Below are 24,914 nucleotides of genomic sequence, written 5' to 3' on the forward strand. Positions count from 1 at the left end.
GCTGTGACATCAAAGGCCTAAGCCAAACCATCAAGGTTGGAATGGAACGTGGTATGTTCTGGACGTTCTTTCGGGGTCTCACCTTGGTTGTCTCCACTACTATTGCCTCGACTTCTTCCATCGCTGGGCCTCTCCATCTTATGGTATTACCCCTATGAAATTGTTCCTCCCCTGAAACGTCATCTCCGACGACAAGGGATCCGAATGGGAGATAAAGAAGCCGCGACAACAACTGGAAAAAACACATCAAGCTTCACTCGATGTTCTTGAAATACATTCTCCTGTTCATCGGCTCTGATAGGGTCCTTGTGTATTGGGCAATATGAGCGTCCACTCCCATGACCATGCCGCATTTGCGAGCACCCCGTCCCCACGGTCTGGATCAGTGCCTGATATTGAAGCCCATCCACGTTCACCGCAGGAACAGCCTTTCCCCACCACCTGGGAACCCACATCACCAGAGACGCGGACTATTCCTGCAAGGCCGAGCTCTCAGGAGACAATCAGGCACCGTGCGCGACGCGCTAATACTGCCCGTTCATACCGTCCGGACACTGTTGCGCACGACCCAAGCTGGCAGCCGGGGACGGAGCCTGGTATTGATCCTACCAGACCTCTCCCGGCTTATAATGCAGAATGGATGACCTCAATATCAACGAGCTTACATCGTCGGTGCGATATCACTGTAGTGGACTTCTCTCAGAATGAAATGCGCCAATACGCACTCGACAACGACACGATAGAGCAATTTATGGCCCGAGAGCGGGAGCCCTGGGTGCAGTGCAGGTGGATCAACGTCAATGGACTCAGCTGGGATGTTATTAGGGTGTTGGGTAACCAAAAAGGATTGCACAGGCTTGCGCTGGAAGACTTAATCAACGAGACCAATCGCACCAAGGTGGATTGGTATTCTGATCATGCGTATATCGTTCTTACGCTACAAAAGTTGATCACCACTCGACAGGACTCGAGCGACTCAGAAGAGGAGGACCCTGATGATAATGAGTCCTTCAGGCCAAATCGAAGAGACTCCGGGATGAGTAGTAGCAGATCGGTATCTGTGAAGAAGCCCACCCGGCGACGTGTTATCCTGGCTGCCCTGAAAGATATCTTCTGGCCTAAATCGCGAAAACATGAAGCATCAAACAGGAATACCGATGGAGCTGGCTCTCGGTTTGCTATGAATGGATCCTCGAAGAACCCCAGACTCGGTGATCTCGCTGATGTTCCTGGTCCTGCGCGCAGTATTCAGCGGTACCGAGGTGGCCCGAACGAAGATCGGATTGCTTTCATGGAGCGCCATGCTGTGTTAGCTCCAAAGGGCCTGGGCGTAACACTGGAACAAGTTTCAATCTTTCTCAACGCTGATAATACTGTCATTTCATTTTTCGAAGCAAGTGCAGAAGAGATTGAGGCGCCTATTGCGAGGCGCCTTACCCAACCTGAGACGATTTTACGCCAGTCATGCGATGCCAGTATGCTCGTGCAGGCCATATTGGATGCCATTATCGACTTGGCGATACCGGTGACCACAGCCTACCAAGACGCAATCGGTGATCTTGAGCTCGACGTCCTGACGGACCCGGATGTTGACCAATCCAAGAGTCTTTATATCCTAACATCCGAAATCGCAATCCTTCGCAGCGTTATGCAACCGATTGCGACCATTATTAATGCTCTTCGCGACCATCGTTCTGAACCCATCAGCACTCCTGGTGTTGCAACACTCCGTCCTCCAGGGTTTGCGACACCTTCCTCCGCTCCGGGACACATCGGCATTAGTACTCCAAATCTTATGAGTATAGGTGGCACGAGTGTGTCCATAAGTCCTATGTGCCATACATACTTGGGCGATGCACTAGATCACTGTATTACCATCGTTGAGGGATACGACCAAATGCGAAGAGCTGCAGACAACATGATTGATCTGATCTTCAACACAATCGGTGAGTGCCTCGTCGATTACTCCTTGGCTGTTCTATTAACATATAGTAGGTGCATACCAGAATGAGAGTATGAAGCAGTTGACTCTTGTGACGTGCTTGTATCTCCCTCTTACCTTTTTAACGGTTGGTCTTTTAGGCAGCGAGTACAAGTATCTTATGCTCACTCTCAACAGGGTTATTTTGGTATGAATTTTGACAGATTCTCTGGAGTCACCGACCATAGCGATTCGTAAGTATAAAGATGGCATGGCCAGACAAACCTAAGCTGATCTGGTTGGTTAGATATTTCTGGATAATTGCACCGCCTTTCGTCTTTGCAACTACGCTTATTTTGATGTGAGGCGCCCCTCGACAATTTCGTGACCGTGCTAACCCATCTTGCCAGGCGGGATAAAATCCAGCGGTATGCTGTATTACTGGCACAAAGACGCCTTATTTCCAGTTCGAGACGACAGAGAAGGCAAAAAGTATCCAAGCGAGATTGACCTTGGTGTTTATCGGAATTGGTCCACAGCGACAAAACCGTATTCGATGACAATTATTGTTAGGCCATGAGCGGTGACCTTATATTGTACATTCAGTTCTATATTGTAAATTCTATAATAGAGATATTCTAGAAAGACTTGCGTCGAAATGCCATATAAGCCTTCCACGGAAGCTTCCAATCAGACCGAAGAAGCTCGGGTCTAAAGATATCAAAGTCCACGCTCTCAAGCTTGTCCAGCCAGAGTCGCGTTGCAACAGCAGGCATGAAAACGCCAAAGGCCCGGTTTACCTCATCGAGAGGCGACTCATGCTGTGAACCGTCTCCAACAGCATACTGATGATCCTCCTCCCCTTCATGTTCAAAATCATGGCCGACGTCACTCCCAGCCCGCAGATTGCTCAGCATCTGCTGCACTGTAATCAAATGATCACTCGCCCTTGTCGCAACCGTGAATACCGCATCACGTAGGCCCTCTGCCTCCGCCCCCCGCCTGAATACCTCTTCCTCTTTCACCCCGGCCTGCGCCATAACATCCAACGGCAGCATCACAGCACCCTGCCTGGACCCTCCCTGAACAGGTCCACCCTGCGCCTGCTGCACTTGTTGCGGGAATGCTACAATCGGCAATCCCCGCAAAACAGCCGCTATCCCTGCAGCTTTCCCAATGTGACTCGCAACATGATCCGCCGTAACACTAGCCATCGGCATAGTCGACAGCGTCAAATAAAGCAATGTACTATACGTATTCTCTGCATAGCTCTCCACCGCCTCAAGATTGGGGTACGGATCATTCGTAAGCGTTTGCTCCCGCGCATTAACCATGCGGTTCAGCCAGTTCTTGCTTAGTTTTGCTTTTCCGTCGCTTCTGTGGTGCAAGTCTTCGATTGCTGACGCGAGGAGAATGGCGATGGGTTCTTTCGGTGGTGTGCCTGCGAGTGTCTTTGCGATGGCTTCGCGCCAGAATTGCAGGCGCATTAGGCCGATTGTGTGCGAAGAGGTTGTGTCGGGGATGAGGGAGAGGGTGGAGTTGAGGGCGCGGAGGGCGATGTAGGCTGGTTGTGTTTGGCGGGGGATGAAGGTGCTTAAAGTATAAGAGGGTCGGTCATATTTTCTGTAAGACAAATATGGTTAGCATTGCACCGAATATTTCCGTATAGCTGGAGTGAGCGATTGCGTACTCGAGAAGATTAAGGCAATATCTATGTGCGGCTTGGACCTCTTCTTCCGCTGCGCCGGCAATGGGAGGACTTGTGCTGAGCTCGCGCGTTTGATGAAACGGCTTTTTGGGGACAATATAGAGATTGCGCATTTGGCAGCTCGAGCGGCATGGCCGCAGTGCATCCTTAAATAAGGACATATCTTTGCGGCTGTTTTGAGGTAGGTTTGATGTCCGGTCTTTTGTCGAATGGATTGCGCAGAATCGCAAGACCGGTCGAAGTAGCAAACAATAATCGGATCAACAGCAATGCACCTGAGCCTGAACTGGAGATCTGCGAGAAAAGATGGGAGTTTGAGTACTCGATACACTGAGGTTGGCGTTGGTGTTGGGAGGTACTTTTTTTCTCCGCTGAAATTCTCAAATGACGTCGGCCCGAATATTAATTAACGGACTTTTCGCGCGTCGGCGCGTCTCCCGAGAGACAATCGCCAGCATAATTCAATCGACTCCATGTTTAGTTTTCTCACATCCCCACCTCATCTTGTCCAAACACATATATACTTGGCACACGATGGACTTCGACGCTGCTAATGATCGTCCTTTTAAGAAAAGACGCTTTTTCGTTGATGATCCACACGACACGCCGCAACCCGCCGTCGAACCTGGGGCCCCGACATCGAGTCTAGACGCGTCGACACCATCACCTTCGCACACGGGACTAGATAATGGCCTCAACGGCTCCCATGCTTTCCACCTAGCGCCGCGAGACCATATACCTGGAAATGCCGGGTCAGCCCAGCAAGCGGCATCCTTTCCTACCTCCCTGCAAACCTCCGAATCTCCAGGCCAAAAAAGTATAGACGGATTCGATACGGCGACTTTCATCAGCATCGTGGGTGAAGAGGTGCCCCAGGAAACGTTACAGAAAGTTCGGAAAATATCCGGTGGTAACCTCGAGAAAGCGATTAATATATACTTTGATGGATCGTGGAAGACATCTAAAAATGCTGGATCAAGTCAAACGACACTATTACCCTGTGGGCCAGTCCCAGCTCAATCAGTATCCAAACAGCCGACCCCATCGAATGTATCAATAGCGAATGATACAGCTTCAGTGCAGAATGAGGTGGAAGTTGCCGAGTCAGCGGCTCCGCGACGGATCTGGACATCCCAGCCTCCGCTAAGATATGTCGGGGCATTCGGTGTAGGAGCGTGGGCCACTAGAAGCGGGCTAGGTTTTATCCAACACGGTGACGAAGTTAGAATTGAGCGTGCAAGGTCCCAGCCTCTCTCAACTCGTGGTCGTACCGGAAAACTAAGGGTCAACCAGAAAGGGGATGTTCTCACACGCTTCACGAACATCGCCGGCCAAGAGGTTGGAAGACTTCCACGGGAGACAGCCGAATGGGTGTCCACCTTAATCGATCAGAAGATCTGTGAGTTTCGAGGATCTTGTGTTTTCGCTCCGGATCGACTTAGAGTGAACGACACTATTTATCTGCAGCTCCGATGTTACATGCGAATAGAAGCGTTCCAGCCTAAGATACTACATCAATCAATGGATGACAATAGGGCGACAACAATTTTCGAGCAGGAAGAAAACACCGAGGAGAAACAGCTGCGTCTTCGCCAGGTCGCTCTTGTGAATCTTTTCGACGAGATTGGTCTCCAAGCTACATCGCAGGACGACACGACCAAAAAGCAGAAAAAGGAAGGATTGCTCCGCGCGGCGGAAATGGCAGATCAAGAAGCTAAAAAGGGGGCCAAGCCCGGAAATAATGACTCTGAAGAAGAGGAACCCGCAGAGCTCGAGGAAGATCAACTTGATGCACTCTATAAGAAGGCACAGTCATTCGATTTCAATATGCCGGAAGCTCAGCCCCCGCCGTCATTTGCCTTAAATCTCCGAAAATATCAGAAGCAGGCATTACACTGGATGCTTTCAAAGGAAAAAGATAAAAAGTCCGGTAGAGAGGACTCGATGCACCCGCTTTGGGAGGAGTATAAGTGGCCGTTGAAAGACGTCGATGACCAAGAAATGCCGACTATTGAAGGGATAGATCACTTTTACGTTAATCCCTACTCTGGAGAACTGAGTCTTGATTTTCCTGCTCAAGAACAACATTGTCTGGGTGGCATCCTAGCTGATGAGATGGGCTTGGGCAAGACGATCGAGATGCTTAGCTTGATTCATTCTCATAGGAATGTTCCTCTAAACCAGAACCCCAGAAATTTGACCAGGCTTCCCGCGTCCGGCGTAGTGCCGGCACCATATACTACCCTAGTTGTTGCGCCAACTTCTTTACTTGCACAGTGGGAGAATGAAGCTGTAAAAGCCTCCAATGATGGTTCAATGAAAGTACTAATGTATTATGGAAACGAGAAGGCTGTGAACTTACGGGAGTTGTGTTCTGCCGATAATGCTGCAGCCCCAAATGTGATTGTCACGAGTTATGGTGTGGTCCTGGCGGAGCATCGGTCTCAACAAGCGATACCAGCGGGCGCTTCCTGGACACCAGGAAATCTATTCTCGGTAGACTTCTTCCGGACCATCCTCGATGAAGCTCACATTATCAAAAATCGGCGATCAAAGACAGCCAGGGCTTGCTATGATATCAAGGCAACACACCGATGGGTTCTCACTGGCACACCCATTGTCAACCGTCTGGAAGATTTGTTCAGCTTGGTGAGGTTCCTGAAGGTTGAGCCATGGGATAACTTTTCCTTCTGGAAAACCTTCATTACTACGCCATTCGAATCAAAGGAATTCGTACGCGCGCTTAGCGTTGTGCAGACGGTCCTCGAGCCACTGGTCCTTCGGCGTACCAAGACGATGAAGACACCTGAAGGCGAGCCGTTGGTGCCATTACCCAAGCGGACTGTACAAATTGAAGAAGTTGAGCTTATAGAGCAGGAAAGGGAAATTTATAATCACATTTTCACTCGGGCGAAGCAAACATTCAACAGCAACGTGGAAGCCGGAACATTGCTCAAGTCGTACTCAACAATATTTGCACAACTCCTCCGTCTCCGCCAGACATGTTGTCATCCAATCCTTACGCGTAACAAAGAAATCGTTGCAGATGAGGAAGATGCCGCAGCTTCTGCCGACCAGGCGAACGAACTCAAAGATGATATGGACCTCCAAGAACTCATTAGCCGCTTCACCTCAACGACTCAAAACGCCAATTCCAACGAACCTCAAGATCCATCAGTAACTTTCACTGCCCACGCATTACGCCAAATCCAAACAGAGTCAAGTGGAGAATGTCCCATCTGCTCAGAGGAACCGATGATCGACCCAGCCGTCACATCTTGTTGGCACAGCGCTTGCAAGAAGTGCCTAGAGGACTACATAAAGCATCAAACAGACAAAGGCGTCCAGCCTCGCTGCTTCTCCTGCCGTGCATCACTAACGGCGCAAGACATTTTCGAAGTCGTCCGTCACGCGCCGAACTCCACACCGGCCGAGCCACCCTCCTCTATAGATAGTAACGACTTATATGGCAGCTCTCAACCGACACCTCGGATCTCTCTGCGAAGAATCAACCCCCTCTCCCCATCCGCCCATACATCAGCCAAAATCCACGCCCTTCTCTCACGCCTCTCTCGTGTCCCAGCCGGTACAAAATCCGTTGTTTTCTCCCAATTCACCTCCTTTCTGGACCTCATTGCCCCCCAGCTATCTAAAGCCGGGATCGCACACGTGCGTCTCGATGGCACAATGCCACAGAAAGCCCGCGCTGAAGTCCTAGCTCAATTCTGTAAAACCGATACCTTCACTCAGGAGGAGCTCGATCAGGCTGAATCCACACCTACAACAGCCACGCCCGCACCAGGCACACCAGATACACCCAAACGTCCTACCGCCCCAACCTATAACCAGGGTGGAAGCGCTTCTTCCCCAACTGTCCTCCTGATTAGTCTTCGTGCCGGCGGGGTCGGTCTCAATCTCACTGCGGCCTCGAATGTATTCATGATGGATCCCTGGTGGTCTTTTGCAATTGAGGCACAAGCGATCGACCGTGTACATAGGATGGGTCAGCTTCGTGATGTAAATGTTGTTCGATTCATTGTGAAAGACTCGATTGAGGGAAGGATGCTAAAGATCCAGGAGCGGAAGATGAATATTGCAGGGTCGCTAGGGTTGGTTGGAGGCGATGGGAATGAGGATGAAAAGAGGAAGGAGAGGATTGAGGAATTGAAGTTGCTGTTTGAGTGATGTTGCGCTACATCTGACATGTATACGCATAGGCGGGATTGGTACAACTACGATGGTATAATAATGGGTAGACTTTGTATATACGTATATTCATACGATTCATAATACATATCAACTATTATAATACAATTAATGGAAGCGTTGCCTACCGATTAAATCATAATTAACGGCCATACCATTTGCCTTACTCGCGTAGCGGCTGCATTACCACAGAAAAGGAGGGCTTAGCGGTGATGCAGCATGTCACTGATTTTCTCCTTCACGCTCCTATGGTGCTGCACACCGCTATCCTTCCCATTGCTGGCATTCTTGGTATCACTGGCTTTTTGGCCGCTTTCAGTAGATTTCCCTTCTATAATGAGAAAGTGGTTAGCAAGAACATAAGATGCTAGATGATAGTACGAGGCAGTAGCAATGGTTACTAACCAGGCTTGGATGTCTTGGGTTGACCGGTCGATTCGCCCTCTTTCAACCCCGCAGTACTAAACTTCTGCTGCTTTGCGTACGATTCCCGGGGTACGGAAACCTTGGGGCCCCTGAGAGTCTCCTCGCTGACACCCTTCTTTTTCGCCATAGCGGCAACATCGTCAGCACTCTGGGCGCCGGCACCATCCTTATTGCCTTTTGAGGCTGATGTTCCAGTGGTGCTAGACTCGACGGCACCTTCCTTGCCCTGAGTCTGGGCCTGTGAGGCTGAGGTACCAGTAGTGCTAGGCCCGCCAGCACCCCCCGTGCCCTGAACCTCGGGCTGTGAGGTTGAAGTGCCAGTAGCAGTGGAGTCAGCGGCTGTTTTCTGGTACTGGGTCTGGGATGGTGTGGATAAAGGCTGGCTTCGTTGTTCGGACAAACCTCCAGCAGCAGTGGATCCAGTTGTAGATCCTGCGGCGGCCGTCGCAGCAGAGGTAGAGCCAGAGGGTTGAGAGGTGGCCCCGGTAGGTTGAGGCTCATCAGTCATAGAGCGAGACCCGCCGAGGCCCTCATATTTCTGAGTGTTTCCTGCACCAAGACCAGAAGGATGCTCCATGCCCGAGGATACGAGTGTTGCTTTGTCACTGCCTCTCCGGTACTTGTCCTGGAAGGTGCCGGTGCCAGTGCCAGTGCCGCTAATAGCGCCAGCGCCAGTACCGGTGCCGGGAGTTGTGGAAGAAAGAGGCTCTGTAGTGGCAGCGGTATTTTCTTTGGATATGGGGGCTTCCGGTTGTTCTAAGCAAGTTGGGTCAGCTTCCCGATCAGCCTCAATGGAACAAGTCATGCTTACCGTCTCGGTTGCCCGCATCGTATGGGTCGTTTATGGTTCCTTTGCCCTGGACGCCAGCAATGGGCTCCTCTTTATACGACTGCGGAACGCGTTGTTCGGTAGTCTGAGCTGCCTGTTGCTCGCCTCGGAGCGCATCAACCTCGCTCCAGAAGGCCCGAGATGCATTGTGAATAGCTTGAGTAGCCATAGTAGAATAGAAGCAATGCCAAGTGAAAGGTGTGGAGAATGGTAACCAGATTAAGACTGATCTGTTTTGTGTGCTTCTTCGAGTGAATAATGTCTTGCCACTTTCTTGGGCCAAGAGCTTGGTAGAAGCCTGTTATATAGAGTCGAGCGATTTGTGTAAAACATTGTACGTCAGTGAGGGTCGAAACCATCTAGACGTCATCGTCCTCGTCGTCCATGGGTTCAATGATGTTGATTCATGCTTCCTATGTTGTCAGTCTGCAAATCAGAGAGCGCGGTGACGTCAGGAACGGGTCACGTGGGCGATGTGATCATCGAATAGGAACAGACACTAGAATTCCAATGGAAGAAAAGGGAAAGAAGAATTGTACTATGACGATTGGATATCTATTCTATTTTTTTCGTCCTATCAGGATAGCCAGCTGCCCTGTGTTCCTCTTAACCTCGCTGGGTATCTTGTTCCGACATGCTGAGCATTAGTCTGCTAATAATGCAAGGATATGTGGACATCCACTTAGCGAATCGGCAGCGTGGTCTTGTTCAGCTTCTTCTGAACCTCTTCGACTAGATTCTCCCTCGAGATCAAATATCCGTCCTTTTCTGGGTGACCTTCTGGCAAGCCAAGCTCCTTTAGCTTGAGCTTGCCAGCTGCTAATTCGTCCTCTCCGAGAATTACAGCAAGTGGGATGCCGCCCGCTTCAGCCAGCTTAAATTGCTGCGGTAGCTTAGGCTTCACTGATTGGGCAAATTCCGTCTTGATGCCAGCTTTCCACAGCTGATTGGCAACAGACATGCGCTCAACGAGCATGCCACTGAAACCTTTTCCACCAAATGCCATGACGAAGACGTCGGATTCGCTGGCGCGAACAGCGGAATTTCCATCCTTGGCATCCTGCTCAATTCGCTGCTTCATGATTGTAAAAATTCGGTCAACACCAAATGAGATGCCGACACAGGGGATCTGACGCTTCTTGCTGAACATGTTGACCAGGTCATCGTAGCGTCCACCCGCAGCAATACTGCCCACACCGACGTTAGGATCATCGCCGTTTGACTTGGAGGACTTCTTCTGGGACTTGGCGAATCCTTCTGGAGAGGAAAGAGGTGTAACAACTTCGTAAATCAGACCAGTGTAGTAATCCAAGCCTCGGGCAAGGGATAGATCAAAAGAGACCTTGTCTAGTACGCCGAAAGCCTCGAGATATTTGAATAGAAGCTCCATATCCTCGGCGCCCTTCTTAACGTTCTCATTTGCCGAAAGAAGCTCGTCTGCTTTGATGGCTTCCAAAATGTCACGGCCACCACTCAGCTTCACATATTCTCCAACCTTATCCGCAACCTTAGATTCCAGACCTTTCTCTTCCATCTCAAGTTTGACCTGGTCCCATGGAAGCTAATCCGGTCAGTGGGGTTCCCAAACAGAGAAAACATGGACGTACCTTGTCGAGTTTGTCAACTGCCGAACTTATTGAGCGAATTTTATCTTCAGGGACTCCACAAGCCCCAAATAATCCGTCCAGGATCTTCCGGTGGTTGAGCTTAATTGTGATGGAATCCTGCATCCCTAGCGCTTCAAAGACTTCCACCACTATTCTCAGGATTTCGGCATCGGGAATCATAGCATCGTAAGAACCGGCGATATCGAAGTCGCACTGGTAGAACTCGCGCATCCGCCCTTTTGCAACTGCCTATACAACCCAATGAATTAGCCTGTGACCAACAGTTCTGCCAACTTGTCGAGATGGATAACTCACCGGTTGATCTCGTCGATACACCTTGGCAATCTGATATCGCTTAATGTGCTGCACTGAAGAGTTCATTGCGAGCCACCGCGCAAGCGGCACTGTCAAATCATATCTAAGCGCACTGTCCTCACCCCCTTGGTCGGCAAGATCGTAGATCAGACGGGAGTCCTCGCCATACTTGCCCGCCAGAATCTCCTTGAGTTCGAAAACCGGTGTATCGAGTTGTGTGCCGCCGTGGCGCTTGAACACTTCGCTAATGGCGCTGAAGATTGATTCACTGTGGGGTACAGCGTAAGTAAATGAGACGCACGCGATGGGAAACACTCGTAATCGGATGATGGTTACCGTAGGATCATATCAACGCCAATCCCTGTGAAGGCGTAAGTTAGTAATGGAATCCAATGCGGTTAGGGCTAGGAGTATTTACAATCCCTCGTGCCCTTGGGCGTCTTGAGCTGAAAGCTCAACTTATTTGACTTCCCCTCCTTCGTTGCCATGTCTATTGATTCGTCTTGTGAAGGCTGAGAAGTGAAAGAACGAAAGTGTCGATAGTGAACGCTGGTGGCCCGGATTTCCCAATGAGTGTGTATGAGAGGTCTCCAGGGGGCACACGGGGAAAGATCGCGGAAGGCCTTGACTGAAGAGACTAAAAAACGCATGAATAACGACTGGCGACCCGCGAAAATGAGGGGCACTAATGGGAAAGATTTCTCGCGTTTTCCATAATGAGTCAGGTGTGGCGGGGTGTGGCGCAGCTTTTACGCCACATGTGTCCTGCCTTGATGCCTTGACCAGGCTGCTCAGCTGGCCCACCTGGCACCGACTTTCACCAGCTGTCCGACTTCTCCTCCTCGACAACTGACGGCCTGACGCTCCTTTCTCGCCTAACAACTCTTGCGTTTGTCGCGACCAGATAAGCCACGACTTTCTCTCCAGTACTGTGTGCACAATAACTGTACGCTTCAGGGTTGGCGCTTCGCCAAGCACCTCTCCTTGAAGCTTGACGACTGCCTACGTCAACAACTTCCTTTCACGCCCGACCTTTGAAGCAACACTCGGCCACAGTAGGCCGTCTTGAAATGTCATCGCACGCTCTACACTATGACCGAAACAAAGATGCAGCTGGAGGACTGTAAGTTTTGTTCTTCGATCTGCCCCTCCCTTCGCGCCTCTCGGCGTGAACCAGCTCACTAACAGCGACTGCAAACAGGGCTAGATGACTTGTGCGTCCGCTTTATTATAAACCTGCCTCGTGAAGAATTGGAATCAGTTGAACGAATATGTTTCCAAGTCGAGGAAGCGCAATGGTTCTACGAAGATTTCATCCGGCCGTTGGATCCGGCCCTTCCTTCGTTATCGCTGAAAGCTTTTGCTCTGCGGATTTTCCAGCATTGTCCGCTCATGGCCAGCTGGTCCCGATACCACCATATGACCGCATTTTCTGAGTTCCTTGCCTACAAGACTCGAGTTCCTGTTCGTGGCGCCATTATGTTGAACCAAGAAATGGATGAGGTCGTCCTGGTCAAGGGTTGGAAGAAGGGTGCGAATTGGAGTTTCCCCCGCGGGAAAATCAACAAAGATGAGAAGGATATTGATTGTGCCATTCGTGAAGTATACGAGGAAACTGGCTACGACGTTCAGGAAGCAGGACTCGTCCCTGGCGATGAGAACGTTAAGTTCATTGAGATCACCATGCGTGAACAACACATGAGGTTATATGTTTTCCGCGGCGTACCACGTGACGCTTACTTTGAGCCTCGGACAAGGAAGGAGATCAGTAAGATTGAATGGTGGAAGTTGTCGGATTTGCCGACTTTGAAAAAGAGCAAGCAATACGATCAGGGACAGGCTGCTGCCAATGCGAACAAATTCTACATGGTTGCGCCTTTCCTACATCCGCTCAAAAAATGGATTGCGCAGCAGAAGAAACTCGATCCGAAAACGCATCTGGATGCAGGCCAAGCTCTTAATGATGGAGAGTTCTCGATGGACGAAGGTCTCCAGGCCACCAATGTTGGTCACCTGCCGAACAAAGTGCCTCTGGAAGCAGCTGTTCCTAGTGACTTGCCTGAAGTGGCAGCATCTCAAGATGCATCTGCGCATCTTAAGCGCCTCCTCAACATCAACGCCGGTCTTCCTGCGCCAGGACCAGTCCAAGAATTCTCCAATACCGATCAGAATTCGTCCAAATCCCATGCTCTTCTGGAATTACTACGGAGCGGTTCTTCAGGTAATCAACTTTCACAGTCACATCTGGATAGACCTGAACCGCACCCGCCGTCGGGGTTCTTTCCCGGTTTCCCTCAGCAATATGCCGGGCCCATGGGCGATGTGCCTCGTTTTCCACCCCCATACCGTGATCCTTCGCAGGTCCCATTTTCCTCGGCAAATCAACATCTACCGCAAGTTCCGCCGGCGTTCTCAGCAGCTCCCCCATCAGGAACCCTGGCTGGCTACCCAGGCGCGTTCGATTCACCCCAACACCGTCCCGCTCCGCCAAGCCCACCGCTACCACCCGGATTCCATCCTGTCCAGGGACAGGCTCCTGCTCCAGCTCCGTACCAGCGGACGGGAGATCCTCAATTCTCTCATTCAGCGCAACCTCCCCAAATCCAGGGTGCAGCCATTCCACCTGCTAGCAATCTGCCTCCACCGAAGCTTACAAGTCATTCTTTGGCGTTATTGAACGTGTTTAGAGACGAGAAGAAACAGGCCCCGCAGACCGCTGCTTCGACCTTGGCAGCGCAACCTGGGGTACCTCAAAAGAATGAACGTAAACCTTCCCACCATCAGGATCAGCTGCTTAGCTTGTTGAAGGGATCTCCAGGGCCAGCTGCTTCGCGGCCGGCTGAGCTATCAGCGCATCCCGCGTCTCCGGGAAGGAAGCAGATCCTCCAACGTCCGAACTCGGGTTCAAACACTAATCAGCAAGCAACCAAAGGGGCTTGGACATCCGCCACGGTATCCGGGCCACTCAATACACCACAATTTGAGGCAATTCCAAAATCGTCGACTAGGAAGAAGAAAGACCCGAAGCGTCAAGAAAGCCGAGACCGGCAGGCACAGCCTCTGGCTTCACCCATTACCATCTTGCCCAGGCCACAAAGTGCTAGGAGGGAGCAAACTCCTAGTCCAAGACAAAAGCCTCCTGTTCAGACTTCTCGTCCTCGGCCTGTGAAGGCAAAGTCTCCAGAACCAGCGAAGACGTTCCAGCCGCAGATACTGCGTCGTTCTGATAAAGCGGTCGTGGAGGGCACACTACCCATCCGGACTAAGGATACGGAAGAGCCCCACGCAACCGCGGATATTTCTGGGTCTCCTGATGTTCCTATTCCACACCCAGATACCTACCGGCGGCCGAGCCAAACGCCCGCCCAAAGAGAGGCCCTGCTCTCCCTCTTCGGCAAATCTGCTCCTTCCCCGAAAGGCCCACCTGCAGAGCAGCTGAACTTGCAGACCTCTGTCTCCAAGCATTCTACTGCACCTTCTGTTGTTAGCCCTCTTACACCGCATCATCACCCAGCGGGCAATGGAGTGCCCAGTGACGAGGGGGGTTCCAGCATTGACCGAGTTGCGTCCCCTGCTAATAAAGCATTTTTACTTGGATTTTTGGAAGGAGTCGCTAGGGGGAGTAAATAAGCTGTTAGTTATTGATGTTCTCTTAGCATTGCATAAGTCTACTTGTATTCTAGACTTTGTATATTTTTTTTTTTTTTGATAGTTATACATTAACAAGGGAGCCCATGATTTCGGGTTCGAAGCCCGAGGTCCAAACAATTGTTACGTATGAGAATACTGCCACTTTTAGTTACCGCCTACCAATAAAAGGGATCGATGTCATTGTCCGCCCGATCGATTTGTAAACTATCCCAGCTTCGTCAACGCTGGCAAAGAGAGGTTCTAGTCAGTATGATGCGGCCCACGACACTCCCGCAGTCAATATGCACCCGTTGCTCAACCCAATGGCGATTGCTTTCCACTCAGCAGCCCCGGAGTCCGCCGTCTCCCCCGCAGGCCGGATATGCTCGCCTCACCAACAGAGGGTTGATATCCATTACGGGCGTCGATAGTACGACGTTTCTACAGGGCCTGATCACTCAGAATATGTTTATTGCGAATGACCCAAACCGCAGGGTACGGCACACAGGAACCTACGCTGCTTTTCTCAACTCGCACGGCCGAATTCTAAACGACGCATTCGTTTACCCGCTACCCCCGACGGAGGCCGCTTCACCGGAGGAACCGGCATGGCTAGTGGAAGTGGATAAGGACGCCGTGCCGAAGCTCTTGAAGCACCTGAAAAAACATAAACTACGAGCCAAGCTAAAGCTGCGCGCTCTGGATGAGGGCGAGCGGACTGTCTGGGCGTCTTGGAAGAATCATACTGAGCCGCGCTGGGCGGCGTATAATCTAGAGCCGCCAACGTCCTCACCTTTCCCATCGGATGCCTCGATTGTTGGATGTGTGGATACTCGGGCACCTGGGTTCGGATCCCGCTTAATCATACCCGGAGCGGACGACCTGCGAGCGCACTTTCCCGATGAGACGCAGGTTGCGGGCTCGGAGACCGGTCTAGATGGGTATACTGTCCGTCGGATTCTTCATGGTGTTGCGGAAGGCCCCGCCGAAGTTGTGGGCGAGTCAGCGCTGCCATTGGAGTACAACATGGATATGATGAAGGGCGTTGATTTCCGCAAGGGCTGCTATGTCGGTCAGGAACTCACAATCCGAACACACCATAGAGGTGTTGTGCGGAAGCGGGTTCTACCTGTCCAGCTGTACGAAGGTGATATGAGCGCTGTTTCATCTTCGGATGTACCCGTTTATGATCCCTCCATTGAGCCCCCTCTGCCTCCTTCAGGAACGAATATCTCCAAGGTCGGTCCGCGTAAGGGCCGCAGTGCCGGGAAGTTTTTGGGAGGTATTGGTAATATCGGACTTGCGCTGTGTCGCTTGGAGATGATGACTGATATCGCACTTACTGGCGAGGCGACTCAATTCAGCCCTGACCAGGAGTTTAAAATCTCCTGGGATGGTTCGGAAACACCAGACGCCCCGGAAAGCGGAGAGGTGAAGATCAAGCCGATTGTGCCATCATGGACAAGAGATTTTATCGAGGCTGGCGGTGCCAAAGCCAACAACACTAATCGCGAAGGCCACCGTGCGAAAGATTATGTAGAGCAGTTGGAGGAAGAAGGAGCTCAACGATGAAATGGTCCAATGGTCGTTATTGTATACTACTGTACAGTTATTCTAGACTTGTATAACGCCACAATGCAAAATAAGTGCAACTCTAGGAGAATTATGCAAGGGTATCTTCAAGCAAATCATGTAGAAATCATAGAACGCCTTCGTCCTTGAATATGTAGACAGTTAGCTTCTGGCAGCAGCATCCTCGGCTGCATCTGCAGCTTCGTCTTCTTTCTTCAGTTGCTCCTCCAGCGTTTTTCGCTCCTTTTCACGTTGCGCATTCTTCAATCGCATCAGCGTGACTTCTTCCAAACTGGGCGTCTTTACGCCATTCGCCGACTCAGTAGGGGGCGCTGCTTTGGCACCACCTGCTGCTGATGCGAAAGAACCAAAAGATGGCGCTTTCCCCGACTGCCCGCCAGATCCTGCAGCCTTGAGCCCTGCGAAACTGAAAGTGGGTTTGGGGGCTGAGCCTGATGTACCCTGCTCCTTCGGTGAAGGAGCGGCTTGTCCCTGACTTGGCGGAGATGCAGAGCCAGTGTCTTGTCCTGATAGGTCTGGTTTTTCTCCCGTGGCCCAAAAGACAGAGTCGATCACGTTCCAGTCGCTGGCCGTCCGGGAGAGGCTCTCGTGCATGAATTTCTCGCTGTCCAGCACGGCGGTATGCGCACTAACAATGGAGGCGAAGACAATCACGCCTGTCGCAACAGTCTTCTTCTCCTTCTTATCCCCAAGACGTTGCCGTCTATCCTTCAAGACAAGGACGCTCTCAATTGCACCAAATGGCGCAAACAACACTGTCAGGCGATCCTTGTCGAGATCCAAGCCTCGTCCCTCCCTAGTCCAGCGTACCTTCACCGCACGCTCCTGCTCAGGGACATTCTTCCCACCCTCATTTGATCGATCAACCCGCTTCGAACTCCGATCCTTAGCCCGCTGCTTCTCCTCTTCTTCCTCGCGCAACCTCTTCTCATCTTCCTCAACCTCCTTCCTCAACTTGTCCTCCGCATCCCTACGCCTCCTCCTCCCATCCTCCGCGATCCTCTCAATCTCCTGCGCAAGCTTCTCCTCCGCATCGTCATCACCCATAGCGCCCCAACCCCTCTTCACCCCGCGCTGCGCACCCACACCTCCAGCAGCAGTAGCAGCAGCCCCAGCTCTCTCCCTCGCCTCCAAATCCTCTTTCATCTTCCTTTTCGCCGCGTCCATCATATCAAGCTCGCGCTTCTTGCGCTCCCGCGCCTCCCGCGCATTGTCATACAGCTGGCGCACCGTCGGGTCAGAAAGAACATCATTCGCGATTTGGAGGAGATGGAACTTGTCGATGTCTGCCTGCGTCGGGTTTGTAATCTTATCCGGATGGTATTTGAGGGCTGTGCGTCGGTATGCGCGGCGGATTTCGGTGGAGGCCACTGTGGGTGAGATGTCGAGGAGGGCGTAGAAGTCATGGGCGCCAGACGTGGCGTGGGATTTTAGGTCGTCGGTGGACATTTTGGCGGTTTGGCTTTAACACCAAGTAGAGAATGGCTATGTGGTTTGAAATGAAAGGGGTGAGTAGTGTAGAGGTGATTGAGCTGCCTGAAGCTCTCACTCGGAGGTTGTTGTCGAGGTTGAAGTTGCTGCGTTGGTTGGCGGTGACGGAGTGTTTTCCTTTGCGGGAGCAACACTTCGGCTTCCAATGCTTCTATCAGCTTTGAGCCTTTTTTTTTTTTTAATTTATGAATATTTAAGTAATGAGACTTCTTTTACGCCATTTTGAGTCTATCTATATTTGCGTCCTACGACTGCCTCAGGCAACTGCAGCAACTATATATTTATTCAACTATGCGTGACTGCTACCCACCTACACCCTAAAACAACGCTATCGGATCCAAGATACAAACGCCTTTTCGGAATTCAGCCTATTAATTTTGAACATCCAAAGACTCAGAGAAGATGGAAGGCAATAATTGGGGTATGGGGCCTGACGATTTGGAGAAGGCTGCTTCGAATGCGCCTCGGTTATATGCACTAAGTAACCGACATGCTCCTCTGAATGCTCTCCGCTTGAATTACCGACAACGATAGACGACGGACCCTCTATAAACCAAACTTGTTTCCTGGTTGTATCAAACCGCTTGACCAGATCTCGCTTTCACAGGCCACAAGTCCACGTTCAAGATGTTTGCCAGGTTATCATCACAAAGTTCCCGCTGCCTGTCGCAGCCAGCAATAGCAGGAAGCGCAAGGTGCTTCTCACTATCCGCCGCACGCAGGTCCAATACCAATAACCAAGGCCCCCTAGCTGGAATCACAGTCGTCAGTTTAGAACAAGCGATCGCAGCCCCATTTTGTACAAGACAGCTAGCAGACATGGGAGCGCGGGTGATCAAGGTGGAACGACCGGGGGTGGGCGACTTTGCGCGAAACTACGACACGCGGGTGAACGGGCTAGCGTCGCATTTCGTCTGGACAAATAGGTCGAAAGAGAGCCTTGCGCTGGACGTGAAGAAGCCCGAAGACCACGAGGTCCTGATGCGCCTGCTCGGCAAGGCAGACGTGCTCGTGCAGAACCTCGCACCCGGTGCAAGTGCCCGCCTGGGCCTTTCATTCCAGGCTTTGAAAGAAACCCACCCATCGCTGATTGTCTGTGATATCTCCGGCTATGGACAGGACGGCCCGTACCGAGACAAGAAGGCGTACGACCTCCTCGTCCAAAGCGAAGCCGGCATGCTCTCCGTTACCGGCACAGGCAAAGAACCAGCGAAAGTCGGAATCTCTATAGCGGACATCGCATCGGGCATGTACGCCTACAGTAACATTCTAGCAGCTATCCTGCAGCGCTCAAAGAGCGGGCGTGGGAGCCATATCGACATCTCGATGCTGGAGAGCATGGTCGAGTGGATGGGATTCCCGATGTACTACGCCTTCAACGGCGCCCCGGGCCCTGTGCCTGCCGGCGCATCCCACGCCTCGATCTACCCATACGGCCCCTTCGAGACAGGCGACGGATCAGTGATGCTGGGCATCCAGAATGAGCGCGAATGGGCCAACTTCTGCACCATTGTTCTCTCGCAGCCTGAGCTTGCTGCGGATGCGCGCTTCTGTAACAACTCGCTGCGCGACAAGAATCGCGGCGCATTGAAAGATATCATCTGCAAGTCCTTCGCCGGTATTACTTCGGAGGAAGCTACTCGCCGACTCGATAAGGCTTCTATCGCAAACGCCAATGTGAATGACATGCAGGGTGTTTGGGAACATGCACAGCTCCGTGCACGAGGCCGATGGACCGAGGTGCAGACGCCTGAAGGTACTGTTCCGGCTCTTCTTCCCCCTGGGTTCAGTTCTGAGCAAGAAGGACTCCGTGCGCGAATGGATGCAGTCCCGAAGGTGGGCGAGCATAACGAATCGATTTTGGCGGAGCTGGGCATTTCAAGGTAGTGGTAATAGAGGTTAGTTAGATCGCATCACTTTGAGAAATTTCATATATTATGGTACTTCTACATGCCATCAGAGCCACATAATATTATGTTAGGGAAGGAAAGATGTGTAAGGGAACAAGATAAGATGACTTCTCCGTATAAACCTACACAGCTTGCGCAGCTTCTGGAGAAACAATATAGGGCTTCGACCCTACATAACGTAATGGAACTTTTAAGATGACTAGTCATAAACACGTCATGCATTGGAAAATATACTGTGTCTAATCTAACACTCCAGTTATTTTATGAATCGACACCGCTTATATGTGCATACAATTGTTCAGTTTTGAGTTTCGGGTTCAGTAGGCTTCGGGCGTTCTGGAAGGGTTTGTTCCTTGTTGGCCCCGGGGTGGCGAGTACCCTTGCTCTTGACCTTCTTCTGCTTCTTCTCCACGACAGGTGGTGGGTAGGCCTGTTCGGTAATCTGCTGCCACTCAGGCGAAGCGTTGTAGGCCTCCGTGATGGGTGCCATCAAGCTCGTCAAGGCGGCTGTGACAGCGGGCTTTAGTGATTGTGGAGTCAAAACGTCGTTTTCGTAGTCCTCCTTCAACTTGGCAATATCTGTGTAGACCAAGGGCTCTGCGTCTCGGCGTTCCACCACGAATTCCTTCTTGCCCTTCAGACCGGCTGCGGGGAGGAGGACAAACTCAACCATGGCGATAACACCGTTGTCTTCGATGATTTTAGGGGCTGCCTCGGCCTTGCGGATCTTCTTCGAGATGACATCTGGAGGGTCGAGGAGGTCGATCTTGCTGTCTGTATAGGGAAATCTGCATTAGTTTCTTGCGATAACAACGTAATAGCTGGAGAACATACCGTGGACACTGGAGCTCATCTTGCCTCCGCTAAGACCCGCAACCATTGGTGTGACCAAATGCGCACGCTAGGATGCATTAGTTATGGGGCTCGCTATAGGTCGGATGATTTATTATTATCTCACCTTTCTATATCCAATCTTGGGCAGCCATTCCACAGCCGCTGCGAAAAGCTTTCTTTGGTCCATGCCTAATATATTTAGTATAACCCAGGAATGGGGATGCAAAGAACTTACCTCCTAGCTGAGCATCAACATTCAAGTGCTGCTCATCAAGAACCTGCAGAATAGAGTAGAGAAGACCACTCAATGGTGCATTCGCTGACTGTTTCACAATCTCCGCACCTGCCTTCTTGGCATCATGTTCGCTTACCAAGGATGACAGCTTGTAGACATCCATTGTGTATTCAGGAGACTTTTGGTAGGAGCTACCAAGGACAAACTCAAGCTTTTCAGTCGGCACGCCAACAGACTCGAGAATGGCCGTGATGACCTTGGAATAGTATTTCGCGCGGTTCTCGACAAGCTCGAGAGGCGCCTTCAAGTTGTCCAGGAAGGCATGGATATCGGCTAGAAGCACGACGACTTCACATCCTGCAGCGAGCAACTGGGCGATCTTGATCGCCGCAACGAAGTAACCGGTGTGAGGGCGTCCTGTTGTCGCGGTTCCCCAGTAAATACGCGGGTTTCGGCCTTCGGCGAGAATGTTTTCGATGATCTCGGGGTTGAGGGTCTCTGCGAGGTTCTCGGTGATGAGATCGAGGCGGGCCTTTGCCGCGGCGTCCATGGTGGCCATCGCGTCGTGCTGGAAAATTTGTGTGGGCGCGTGAGGGAGGAGGGGCTTGGATAGTGGGATGAAATCGATACACTTTTTTGACTCATGATCTTCACCCCGCCTCAAATTTACTGCCACTTTGATCTCAGGTGGCGGAAAGGCGGTCGGAAATCGGAATGGCCCTGACAGCCACCCTGACTCAGCATTTGGGTCCTGGCGTTGAATCAGGCCTCAGGCATCCAGGAACATGGTCGTCAAACAATATCGTCGTAGAGCATACAGAGTGATCTCATCAGCTTTTCCGTCATTTTCTTTGTGTACCAGCTCGACTAATCATAGCATGCTTTTCAACACCGATCAAGTGCGTTGCTACCTTGGGTGCTTTTTAGTACATGGCTCAGCACTGTTGGGCAGGTCAAAAGCACTGTTTTTATATGTCGTAGTCTACAACTATATAGTAAGCTTATACTGTGAAAGGACTATAAAGGCAGCAAGCCACAAACCATGCCTGCAAGTCCAGTATGGGGGAAGTCCTGCACGGAAAGACTAGACCTGAGTCACCAAACAAGATGTAACTTAATAGCTCAGCGCCATAATCCGGAAAGACGGTGAGATGTAATGAAAGACATGGCGGCTCATGGCAGAGTATGTTGTAGGAATGACCTGGAGGTGGCGTAAACTCCAAAAATAGTCTCACCCGAAACATGTTTCGTCCGAATAAATATCTACACCGTATAGAAGCTCATGCTAGATGGGTACCGATTACGGACACTTCGAATAATGTTTTGAGATGTCGACGTGATATCAAATAATGGCAGCAGGAGCTGAACGAGGCGGATCGCCTCCCGGGCCGTGAGCCGTGTACGACGCTGACTTTGACCGGGGAGGAGAGGTAAGAGAGCATCGCCATGCAATTCTCGGAACCGGGCCGGGTTCTCTTGCGTGATGCCAAGATGTTCAGGAAGGTGTCATGAGACACAGACATGATTGGTCATGGTGCCCGGGTTTGATGGACATCGGTCGACAAGCTTCAAACAAGGACAGCAGGTGATTGCGCGTTTTCCTTACGAGCTTGGGCCTCTTGAAGATTCTGGCCAGGAACCCCTCCATTCGTTGATGTGATGGGAGGTTGAAAGCCGCCGCACTAGCAGGCTTTCCCGCGGGAAGACCAATAGGAGTTTGATATCGCCATCCGGTGCCTGACTCTGCAATCGTCACGGGCGGTTTTGATACTCACCGTATCCTATAGTCCATCTGGCGCAATTCGTATGGAACCGCTAAGATCGAACACCGAATTGAAGCAATTGATGCTCCATAGTCGAGGGTGTTGAGCGCCCCTGTGACGGCTTGCTTCGCATACCGCCGGGAAACCGCAGGGGAAACAAATGTCAACAGAGGCCCTATTAATCGTTACGCCCCGAGAAAACTCGGCTCAGCTCCAGAAAGCGTGGTCCACTGTGGATGATTCCAGATTGGTTCCGAAGAATTGAGAGCGCCCGTGATCCACCATCTCCATCCTCGGCCGAGTGGACCAGTCAGAGTTGACGTTGGAGGATCGTGACAAGGCGCAAGGGAAGAAAGTAGGCGGGCGGCGAAAGCCGCCTCCAAATGGTGAAAGTCGGACATCGGTCCGATATTGCTCTGTATTTTTCACTGCCTCAGGTGTCACACCGTATACGACTCCGGTCCTGCATCGGTGTCTGATCGCGATGGGGGCATCACTCCGTCGAGTCGGCCAGCGCATCCGAAAGCCAAGAAGAAACAAAGTACGAGTAGTCGGAAGAGATGGCGCCTTGTCATGCTAATCCCGCGCCGGAAAAGGCACGGAAGAAGAGACGATGTCTAGATGGCATGATGTACCTTGATGCCGATGTTGAGGACTGAAAATCGGCAGAGTCCCGATCGGGACGGCAGGCAAGACGCATTCGTGGGCTGAGAATTAACTTAGCGAAAGTTCTTACGGGAACCAGAACCACGCACTGGGCATTTGCGCAAGTTGCATCCACGACGAATCTGTTAGGTAATGGGCTCGCCGCTGGGGGTCCTCATTCGCCAGCAATTTCTAAAAATGTCGGAAAAAGGGACCACGACCGCGTTGACAGCGGTTGTCCAGAACAATCCCTTCTATCTGATCTGATACTCCGATCTGGCTGTATAATGATTCCCCCCTTCACTTCATCCGCCTGTCCCTCGATTGTTTGCTTTTTCAGCAGCTGACTGCGGCGTCGACTGCCCCAGCGCAAGCGAGGCAAGACGATGCAACGCCCCCGCAACCGGCTAAATTTCCTGCATTGCGGGGAATTGCATGGGCGCCGGGGACAACGAGCACGTCGCTACGGCGCCTGCAGTTCATTGGGGTCTCTTGACCTAGGAGGCCTAGCCAAACCAGGCAGGTTGGCGGAGAATCGGACACCACCATCAATAATACGTAGTCATAGTCTAAAGCCAACGGAACGGCCTCCGGCTTCCTTGGAAGGGAAAAACACTGAAACAAAAACTTTGTGGAATTTTCTGCCGTGAAGGGAGAAACAGCCGCCATTGCCTTTTGCAAGTGGAGCCGTGACAACGAGGACAACCCTGAGATCCATAACATGGGTTACATGATGCTGGGCCAGGAAAATTCCGAACTTCCCCCTTCTTCATGCCCCTCCTGGGTCGCAGTTGGAAAAGGATCTCCAACTAGTGCGGATTTCCAGGCTGTACTGTACGGTACGTTCCTGTAACGGTGCCGGTCACCGATCAAACAGGCGAAGATTACGCCCAGGCCGCCGACAGAGGCGTCAATGCTTCTGACTCTGGAGAGCCTTCAGGGACCTCCTGTCGCCACGTGATGGCTCAATGACGGATTCACGGATTCACGGCAGCTGACCTGGCATCTGGTCTAGCACTGGCAGCAATCAGCTCCCTGGTCAGGCGCTGAGAGACAGCCACGTTTTAGCACGAGACTCTGGATCGTCAATTCGCACCGTCTTTGCTTGCTTGGGTTAACGGTAGTCCATTCAGCTACTCGTAGTCGGTATTGTCCCGCGGTACCAGCCGTCGAGTGCTGTATACAACCATCCTGCAAATCGCCCCGAGCAAGTACTTCCGGCGGAGTTGGTTCAGCCCGCCGGCTCCTTCCCATCTCTTTGTGCACTAATTATTGCAAGCATATGACACCATTGAAGATCATCCAGCACGGACTTTACCATGGTAGTTTGTCAGACTTCATCGCCTGGACCGAATCTCGGGAGCCATGTTGCGCAAACTTGACCAGCAACTAAGCAATCTCCATGTCGACATTGGATCACGCAATATTAGGAGATCACTGAGGTCGAGAACAAATCCAGCAGTTTACTCCGTACCGAGTCGACTCCGTACAGCCGGAGTACCCCAAGATGGAGACGGACCCCATCTTCCGTGAGTCATCGCGCACGGGGCTTGGGATCCGTTGGATGCGCTTTCTGAGAACACGCATTCATGATTGTGTCTGGAATAATCTCTCGAATGGTCGACACCTCAGAATTAGCTCAAGTGCCTCCAAGGTCCTGCTCGCCTAAAAGCGAAGGATGGACGTACATGGAGATAATCCCGAGTTCTCATCCGAGGTGGTCGGACTAGCATTGGACATGTTAGTAGAGACTAGCCAGGTGACGGCAGCGCATCGACCTCATTGTTATGGTGATAGCTGG

General features: G+C 51.6%; 9 protein-coding genes across 9 annotated transcripts; 4 read left to right on the forward strand and 5 right to left on the reverse strand.

The window, feature by feature from the left end:
* The first annotated feature begins 16 nt into the window (after positions 1 to 16).
* On the forward strand, positions 17 to 2,627 carry ASPVEDRAFT_35317 (putative CorA family metal ion transporter). Its single transcript, XM_040810969.1, has 5 exons — positions 17 to 1,946; positions 1,996 to 2,069; positions 2,120 to 2,175; positions 2,229 to 2,282; positions 2,332 to 2,627. Exons 1-5 carry the CDS (start codon positions 323 to 325, stop codon positions 2,429 to 2,431), a joined length of 1,908 nt encoding a protein of 635 aa, XP_040661767.1. The 5' UTR covers positions 17 to 322; the 3' UTR covers positions 2,432 to 2,627.
* Positions 2,154 to 3,790, reverse strand: ASPVEDRAFT_181235 (uncharacterized protein; the record flags this gene model as incomplete). The annotated part of the gene is made up of 2 exons (XM_040808873.1): positions 2,154 to 3,544; positions 3,612 to 3,790. 2 exons carry the CDS (start codon positions 3,788 to 3,790, stop codon positions 2,560 to 2,562), a joined length of 1,164 nt encoding a protein of 387 aa, XP_040661768.1. The 3' UTR covers positions 2,154 to 2,559.
* A 293-nt stretch (positions 3,791 to 4,083) lies between these two features.
* ASPVEDRAFT_35319 (DEAD/DEAH box helicase) lies at positions 4,084 to 7,963 on the forward strand. Its single transcript, XM_040810970.1, has one exon. The coding sequence runs from the start codon at positions 4,164 to 4,166 to the stop codon at positions 7,812 to 7,814; it is 3,651 nt and encodes a 1,216-aa protein (XP_040661769.1). The 5' UTR covers positions 4,084 to 4,163; the 3' UTR covers positions 7,815 to 7,963.
* On the reverse strand, positions 7,776 to 9,515 carry ASPVEDRAFT_212620 (uncharacterized protein). The gene is made up of 3 exons (XM_040809461.1): positions 9,073 to 9,515; positions 8,241 to 9,017; positions 7,776 to 8,166 (listed from the first exon to the last, which is right to left on the reverse strand). The coding sequence occupies exons 1-3, from the start codon at positions 9,257 to 9,259 to the stop codon at positions 8,039 to 8,041; spliced, it is 1,092 nt and encodes a 363-aa protein (XP_040661770.1). The 5' UTR covers positions 9,260 to 9,515; the 3' UTR covers positions 7,776 to 8,038.
* A 257-nt stretch (positions 9,516 to 9,772) lies between these two features.
* Positions 9,773 to 11,662, reverse strand: ASPVEDRAFT_48284 (histidine--tRNA ligase; the record flags this gene model as incomplete). Its single annotated transcript, XM_040813978.1, has 5 exons — positions 9,773 to 10,651; positions 10,698 to 10,946; positions 11,013 to 11,280; positions 11,349 to 11,373; positions 11,431 to 11,662. The coding sequence occupies 5 exons, from the start codon at positions 11,660 to 11,662 to the stop codon at positions 9,773 to 9,775; spliced, it is 1,653 nt and encodes a 550-aa protein (XP_040661771.1).
* A 442-nt stretch (positions 11,663 to 12,104) lies between these two features.
* On the forward strand, positions 12,105 to 16,214 carry ASPVEDRAFT_48285 (uncharacterized protein; the record flags this gene model as incomplete). Its single annotated transcript, XM_040813979.1, has 3 exons — positions 12,105 to 12,135; positions 12,214 to 14,556; positions 14,908 to 16,214. 3 exons carry the CDS (start codon positions 12,105 to 12,107, stop codon positions 16,212 to 16,214), a joined length of 3,681 nt encoding a protein of 1,226 aa, XP_040661772.1.
* On the reverse strand, positions 15,891 to 17,800 carry ASPVEDRAFT_35323 (putative cell cycle control protein (Cwf23)). Its single transcript, XM_040810971.1, has one exon. The coding sequence runs from the start codon at positions 17,682 to 17,684 to the stop codon at positions 16,377 to 16,379; it is 1,308 nt and encodes a 435-aa protein (XP_040661773.1). The 5' UTR covers positions 17,685 to 17,800; the 3' UTR covers positions 15,891 to 16,376.
* A 442-nt stretch (positions 17,801 to 18,242) lies between these two features.
* On the forward strand, positions 18,243 to 19,613 carry ASPVEDRAFT_145538 (CaiB/BaiF CoA transferase family protein; the record flags this gene model as incomplete). Its single annotated transcript, XM_040808064.1, has 1 exon — positions 18,243 to 19,613. Exon 1 carries the CDS (start codon positions 18,354 to 18,356, stop codon positions 19,611 to 19,613), a length of 1,260 nt encoding a protein of 419 aa, XP_040661774.1. The 5' UTR covers positions 18,243 to 18,353.
* Positions 19,614 to 19,712: 99 nt separating this feature from the next.
* Positions 19,713 to 21,365, reverse strand: ASPVEDRAFT_181256 (tyrosine--tRNA ligase TYS1). The gene is made up of 4 exons (XM_040808874.1): positions 20,706 to 21,365; positions 20,595 to 20,659; positions 20,471 to 20,537; positions 19,713 to 20,410 (listed from the first exon to the last, which is right to left on the reverse strand). Exons 1-4 carry the CDS (start codon positions 21,262 to 21,264, stop codon positions 19,935 to 19,937), a joined length of 1,167 nt encoding a protein of 388 aa, XP_040661775.1. The 5' UTR covers positions 21,265 to 21,365; the 3' UTR covers positions 19,713 to 19,934.
* Positions 21,366 to 24,914: the final 3,549 nt, after the last annotated feature.

The sequence above is a fragment of the Aspergillus versicolor genome, assembly GCF_001890125.1.
Source record: "Aspergillus versicolor CBS 583.65 unplaced genomic scaffold ASPVEscaffold_1, whole genome shotgun sequence".
Lineage (NCBI taxonomy): Eukaryota > Fungi > Ascomycota > Eurotiomycetes > Eurotiales > Aspergillaceae > Aspergillus > Aspergillus versicolor.